Source organism: Arachis stenosperma, chromosome 3, assembly GCF_014773155.1.
Source record: "Arachis stenosperma cultivar V10309 chromosome 3, arast.V10309.gnm1.PFL2, whole genome shotgun sequence".
NCBI lineage: Eukaryota > Viridiplantae > Streptophyta > Magnoliopsida > Fabales > Fabaceae > Arachis > Arachis stenosperma.
Window position 1 is genome coordinate 23,207,635 of NC_080379.1, and position 7,733 is coordinate 23,215,367.

General features: G+C 32.7%; 1 protein-coding gene across 1 annotated transcript; it reads left to right on the forward strand.

Moving 5' to 3' along the window:
- Nucleotides 1-2,843: 2,843 nt before the first annotated feature.
- LOC130965682 (uncharacterized) lies at nt 2,844-4,844 on the forward strand. The gene has a single exon (XM_057890441.1). It carries the CDS (start codon nt 2,844-2,846, stop codon nt 4,842-4,844), a length of 2,001 nt encoding a protein of 666 aa, XP_057746424.1.
- Nucleotides 4,845-7,733: the final 2,889 nt, after the last annotated feature.

Consider the following 7,733-nt stretch of genomic DNA (forward strand, 5'->3'; position numbering starts at 1 on the left):
AAGAATTTTTCAAATTCTGAAGGAGATACGTTTGGAATTTTAGAGGATTAATTTTTAAAAGATAGATTATTTTTTAAATTTATTTTTGAAAAATTTTATCAATTAAATTAGTTATTTAAAAATTATAAATTAATTATTTTCGTCTTTTAATCACTCAATTAATAATTTTTATAAACGATTGATGATATAAAATGATAACTCACATCATACATGATATCTAATATGTCTAATTGGATGCTTAACAAATATATTTATGAAAATTTATTAATTTAGTCAATTTTTTTAATTATATAAACCCTAATTCTAATATAATATGTGACACTAAATTGATAAATTTATTTTTATATAGGTTAAAAAAAAGAAAGCTAATTTTAATTTTAAAATTTAAATTTTGAATTAACTAAGTTTATTTATGTTTAGTGAGCTTGAGAGATAGTCCATTGTTTATATTGTTCACTATTTTCGTTGTCTACCTAACGAAATTGTCATTGATTATGTATTCAAAACAACGGAGTTTTGAAAACTATAGAGTAAGACTTCGTTTGGTAAAATTTTTTCTTTTAAAAAATAATTTATAAAAGTTAATTTTTAAAAGATAACTTTTTAAAAGTTGTAGCTTTTATATTTAGTAGATTAAATTAAAAATGATTTTTAATAAGCCCAAACAATAATAATAAGTACATTTGGTAAAATAACTTTTAAAATTTAAAAATACTATAATGGTAAGAATTAAATTTAAATATTAATTAATGTATGAGATTATATTAGACATTTTAAATCTCTAATTTTACCAGTTCGATGACAGATTCGATTGGGTGTGTGTGAAGTTGAACTTGCTTCTCCTTTGACGGATGAAATATATGTTTCTACGTGAATGATATACACTTAAAAAATTAAGAACATGAAATGTGAAAGACATTTTGATGCTCAAGTCAATATAAGTGGATAATTAAGTAATTTATATTCTAGAATTCGGGTTAATAATCAAATTAGTTCCTAAGAGGGCGTTTGTTTCTAAGAACAGGATAAGACAATACACTGAAAACAAGATATAATGGACAGAGACACAATTTTGTGTTTTTGTATTCTGTTTAGTAATTAATTAGAACAAATTATGAAAATCTAATTTATTCTCATTTTTTCATTTAAAAAATTTAAGAAGAAAATATAATTATAAAAGATTAAGAAGAATAATGAAAAAAATTGAAAAATAAGTTGTGTCCTTGTTAGTGTCTCTGTGTCCTTCCGGTTAGGATGGACACAAAATATACTAATTCAGTATCTCTGGACACAATGTCTCTATCCATGTCTCATCTATTAAACACGATTTTGTATCTCTGTAAAACTCAGTCAAACCGAAATTAATTAAATAATAAATTAAATAGGGGTGAATATGGTTAGAAAATTTAGCAATCGGAATTTGATAATTTAAATATGATATTTGGATTTAGTGAATTTTTATGAGTCACAAAACATAGTTTTCTGAATAAAAATGCATAGTAAAAATTTGACCGGCAGTACCGGCTGCAATCTGTCTGGTATTGTGGCTGAGAAAATTGATTAGAAGGGAATAATTTTAAGAAATAAAAACTTATAATTTGGGAAGCTAGAAATATTTAAAATACGATTTAAAACTCTAATCTTAAAAGTTTTGGCCCAAAATTGGGCCAACGGACTAAAATAAGTGAACCGGACCCAAATAGGCCCAAGATCCAACATATATATGGCCTAATTAAGGCCATTCAGCAGCCACACCCCCCCCCCCCAATTATTGTGTGAAACAGGGACGGATACATGGGGGGCAAGTGGAGGTCTGGGCCCCCAGCTTTTTTTAAAAAAATATTAGTAGTAAAATTTAAGTCCAATCCATAAAATATAATAATTTTTAAATTTTTTAAATCCCTAAATTGGCTAACAGAAACACTAGTGACTAGATTACCTTTCTTCTTTGACGTTTAGGATTCCTTCTGCAATTGAAGCCATAGCCCATAGCCACGCACTGACGCACGATGCCCCTCCACTCCACTTAATCATTGACCACTATCTTACTCTCACAACAGTACAACTACATACAAGACAAGGTACATTTTATTATATATTTTAAATTTTAAATTTCTTATTATATATCTTAAATAATTACTATGCAGATTTTATTGTTCTTGTTGATATATCTGTGTACTGTGTGACTGTGTATTAGTGTATATTATTAATTTGTCTAGTGGTTTTTTTATTTTTTATTTTTAGTAAAATTGATAATGATTTAGTAAAAAAATATTATTAATTTATTATTGATGTTTAATTAATAAAAAATATTTAGACTTTATTTATTCATGTGAGTATATAATTATTTGATTTTTTTTCAGGTAAAAAGAAATTAGAATATTTTATGATGAGAAAGCAAAGTAAAATTAATGCAATTTTTAAGAGAAAAGCTGTTGATAATGTTGGAGTTCAAACAAGTCAACCCTCTAATCTTATTTCACAAGAAGTTCAAGTAAGTGAACTCTCTAATCTTACTCAAATTACACATGAACATGAAGTCAAAGTTCCAAGATTAGAAAGAGATGTTGATATCTCTTTACTAGAAAGGGATCCAGGAAAGCGACATCCAATTTGGCAGTATAATGTCAATGAACGTGACAAGATTCGTAGAGCATACATAATAGCTGGGCCATACCAACCAACAAATATTAGCTATCCAGCTTCTGGTAATAACAATCACCGTCGATATTTTCAATCTTCTTGGTTTAAGAAATTTTCAAGTTGGTTAGAATATTCACCAGAAAAAGATGCTGCTTATTGTTTGCCTTGCTACTTGTTTAGTAAACATTATGGTGCTCGCAATGATAGAAAAAATGCATTTTCACGAGTTAGGATTTAGTAATTGGAAGAAAGTAAACAATGGAGTGAATTGTGCATTTGTATGTCACGAGGGTTCTATTCCTAATTCTCCTCATAATTTATGTGTGAAATCTTGTGATGATTTAATGGCTCATTCTAAGCATATAGACAAAGTTCTTGATAGGCATAGTGATGAAACTATTGCAAATAACCGATTAAGGTTGAAGACATCTATTGATGCTATTCGATGGCTTGCATTTCAAGCATGTGCATTTAGAGGCGACGATAAAAGTCCTGGATCTTTGAATAGGGGAAATTTTATTGAGTTAATTAAGCTTTTAGCTTCATGTAATCAGAATGTTAATAATGTTGTCCTTGAATATGCTCCTGAAAATGCTCAATATATATCTCCCGGTGTTCAAAAAGATATATTGCATGTCTTTGCTAGAAAAGTGCGTGCAACAATTCGAGAAGAAATTGGTGATTCTAAATTTTGTATAATTATTGATGAAGCAAGAGATGAGTCAAAGCGAGAACAAATGGCTGTGGTTTTGAGATTTGTAGACAAGCACGGTTGTGTTCAAGAAAGATTTTTTGATCTTATACATGTTTTTGATACGTGTTCTTTGACATTGAAAACAGAAATTTCATCAGTTCTTTCTCGTCATAATCTTGATGTTCAAAATCTTAGGGGACAAGGGTATGATGGAGCTAGTAATATGCGTGGTGAATGGAATGGATTGCAAGCTCTATTTTTGAAAGATTGCCCTTTTGCTTATTACATTCATTGTCTTGCTCATCGATTACAATTAGCACTTGTTTCTGAAGCCAAAGAAGTTTGTTATGTTCATCAATTCTTTTCAAAACTTACCCTAATTGTGAATGTTGTGACTGTTTCTCCTAAACGTCATGATCAGTTAAGGGTTGCTCAAGCAAATAATGTTGCAAAATTAATTGCCAATGATCAAATTGTGACAGGTAGTGGACTTAATCAAATTGGTACTTTGCAAAGAGCTGGAGATACTAGATGGGGGTCTCATTTGAATTCTGTACGTAGGTTGCTATGCATGTTTGATGCTACTTGTGAAGTTCTTGAAAAAAGCACTGAAGAAGGTAATTTCTCCACTCGTGGTGATGTTAGTGCTGCTTATGATGCTATCACATCATTTGAATTTGTCTTTGTTTTGCATTTGATGAGAAATATTTTGGAAGTTAGTCATGATCTTTGTCAAGCTTTGCAACGAAAAAATCAAGACATATTGAATGCTTTAACTCTGGTTTCTACTACCAAGACTTTAATCCAACGAATGAGAGAATCAAGTTGGGAGGCTTTCATAAAAAAAGTTATATTATTTTGTGAGAAACATGAAGTTGAAGTTCCTGATTTGAATGCAATGCATATTCCTAGAAGAGGCCAAACTCGCAAAATTGTTGACCAAATTTCAGTGGAGCATCATTACCGTGTTAATTTATTTCTGGCTATAATTGATACACATTTGCAAGAGATTAATGGAAGATTCAATGATAATATGGTGGAATTGCTTACTTTAAGTTCAACTTTAGATCCCAGAGAAAATTATAAGCTCTTCAGTGTCAACAAAGTATGTGAATTAGTAGAACGGTTTTATCCAGGAGACTTCACTGACCAAGAGAAATTTCACATTAGAATGCAAACTCAACATCATGAACTTGATGTTCCTAATCATGTTGAGTTAACTAACTTGTGCACAATTTCGGAGTTATGTCAAGGATTAACGAAGACAGGAAAGTCTTTAACATATCCTTTGATTGATCGTTTGATTCGCTTGGTATTAACTCTCCCTGTTTCAACTGCTACAACTGAGAGATTTTTTTCAGCTATGAATATTGTGAAGAATAGACTCAGAAACAAAATGGAAGATGAATTTCTTGTTAATTGTCTTTTGATTTATATTGAGAAGAAGATTGCTGAAAGATTTGATACCGATTCTATTATCGATGAATTTTATGATATGAAGAATTGACGTGTACCACTTCGTTAGTAACAAGTACACATGTTTTTTTGTACTTTAAATATATAGTCTCTGTCGTTATATTTTTGTAATGCATCTTACATTATAATTTATTTACATATTTTTTTTAATATTATATATGTTATTGGCCCCTCCACAATAACATTTCTGGATCCGTCCCTGGTGTGAAACACGTTGGAGAGAAGAGAGGGAAGAAGATAGAAAACCCTATCCTCCTTGAAACTTCAAACCACCATAACTTTTTCTCCGGATCTCCGATTGACGAGCCGTTTGCGGCCACGCATCGCTCTTGTCATCCTCTACAATTATAAGTTTTGTAGTGAGTATTTCACTGTCCTCTACCTAGTTTTTGTTTTCCCCCTTAAATTCAAGTTTGATTGTGGGTGTTGAGTAATTTTATGGTTGTTTAGGAGTACTCTAATATGAGCCATGGGTGATATTCATCATAAACTTCATCAGATTAAGGTGAAAAACCCTCCAACCCTTATGATTTATTATTTTCATGAATCCTAGGTTAATATATATATATATGTAAAATTGGTTATGTTAGTGTATTTGGTAATGTTGGTGCACAATGGGAAGATTCAATTTGCTTGTAGAACTTTAGTGTGGAGGTTTAAGCTTGTGGGCCTTGGAGAAGAGAATTCAAGTTTAGGTGTGAATCGCCGTCATTAAGGTACGGTTTAAGTTTTATTTAAGTACCGTGTGGTGTGATGAGAATTCCTAGGCTCGATGTCTCTAGGATTAAGTTTGAATTGTGTAAATGGTTGGTACTAATATGTATAGTTGATATGTAATATAAATTAATGATTGGGTTGAGAATTGTGTGAATTTTTATGTTTGGTGTGTTGAGAATTTGATGAATTAGATAATAAATATTAGTTTGTGGAATATGCATTTGAATTGTGAGTTTGGGTCGGAGGCCATGAATCTTGGGCTGGAGACTGAAAAGAGGTAAGGAAGGTAAGTGATGTGTGTATTGTGTGATGCTATATGAAATTAAATGGAGTTGTGATTATTGTTATTTGGTTACACTAGATTGTATGGATTGTATGGTTATTGGTTTTGAGGGAAAAATTGATGTCTTTGTTGATAATGCATGTGAGTTGTATATGATGACATGGATTTATATGTATTGGGGGTTGATGGAGTTGGTATTATTGGAACTTGAGATATGGAATGAAATATATGATATGGTATTTTGTTTGAAATTAAGTTATTTGATGGAGATTCATTAAGATGGTGGATTGTGAATTTAATGAGAATGTTGAAAATATGAGTTGAGGAGGCTTGATATTGATTTTGGGAAGTTTTGGTTGGTTTTGAAAATGTTTGAAATTGGCTTGTGTTGAAAATTTAGTTTTTGTTGGTTTTTATGAAAGTTGTGATTTTGGTCTACTTTGACGGAGCATAACTTAGTCTCCGGATCCCCAATTTGTATCAAACTTGTTTAGAAATAAAATTGCATCTGAGGTGTTTATGCCGTTAGAAGAACGGGTGGAAAATGATTTGAAACGAAAAAGTTATGCCCGTCGGAAGTTTAGGGTTTGAAAATGTATTCCTGCAGCTTTTTAAACTTAGTAAAATTTTTGGTGAAACGTACTACGACACGCACGCATGGTCGACGCACACGCGTTACTCACAATTTTTACTCTCTCACGCGTGCACCTGGCCGACGTGTACGCGTCGCTGTATTAATACAGGTACGTGGTATAAATTCTAGAGAGTTGTGATAGTAGCGTGTCGGTTTTGTGCGAGGAGCACAAAACGCATCCATGCGTATACGTGGCTGACACACACGTGTCACCCTATCTCTCTACTTCCCACGCGTGCGTATGGGCGACGCTTACGCGTCACCCGCTTTTCTCTGCTTACCACGTGTGCGCGCGGGCGACCCACACGCGTGACCCCGTTTTCTGCAAAAGTTGATTTTGAGTTTTTAAAGCCGAATTTCAGACTTCTAAACCTCCATTTTCATCCTTTAAGTCCTAAATTTTTATCGTATGCCTAGTAATGAGAAGAAGCTAGGAAATATGATAACTTGTGATGAAAAAAGACTTGGAGTAATGAATTGTGATTGAGGAAGTGCAGAAATGATGGTTTGAAAGTGAATGTGACGTGTGACCCCAGGTAGTAGGCAGTGGCGTTGTCCACTTGCTTCGGGTATGAGATGGGAAAGGAGAATAATGATAAATGAGTTTAATTATGGAGTTTTGAATGAATGTATGTCTGTGATACCTGGGTAGTAGCAAGGGCCGTGGTTTGTCCCGCTTGCATCAGGTCATTGTTTGAGAATTGGTAATAATGAAGAGTGATTATGAACGAATGTGTATTTATGATACTTGGGTAGTAGCAAGAGTTGTGGTTTGTTCCGCTTGCTCTAGGTTAATGTTTGAGATTTGATAACAATGATGATTGATTGAGGAAGCTTTAACATGTGGCGAGTATGCCAAAGATGCATATATGATTAATGAATGAATGTGGTAAATGAATAATGATGGAAAAATGTTGAATGTGAGTATGCTTGTATTTTCTCTCTGGTTGTAAGGGTGACAGGATACCGACACCATCTAATAGTGACAGGGCACATATACCCTCTAATGATATTAATGCGCAACAGAGAGACTGTGCCCGGGTTAGCTACCAGACACGTCGGGTTGGCTTGATAACCGACAGATGATATCATCAGCCATAGGGAAGGCATACATCATTTGCATATGTTTAATTTGTTTGGGTTTGCCTATGTGTTTTGGATTGCTATATCATATATGCTATGTTACCTGACTATATGCTATTTGTTCTACTTGTACCTTTATTTTGTATTACTTGTTCGTATTGATTGTGTTTGTACAACTGAGAGGTCCCTCATGTTGGTACCGG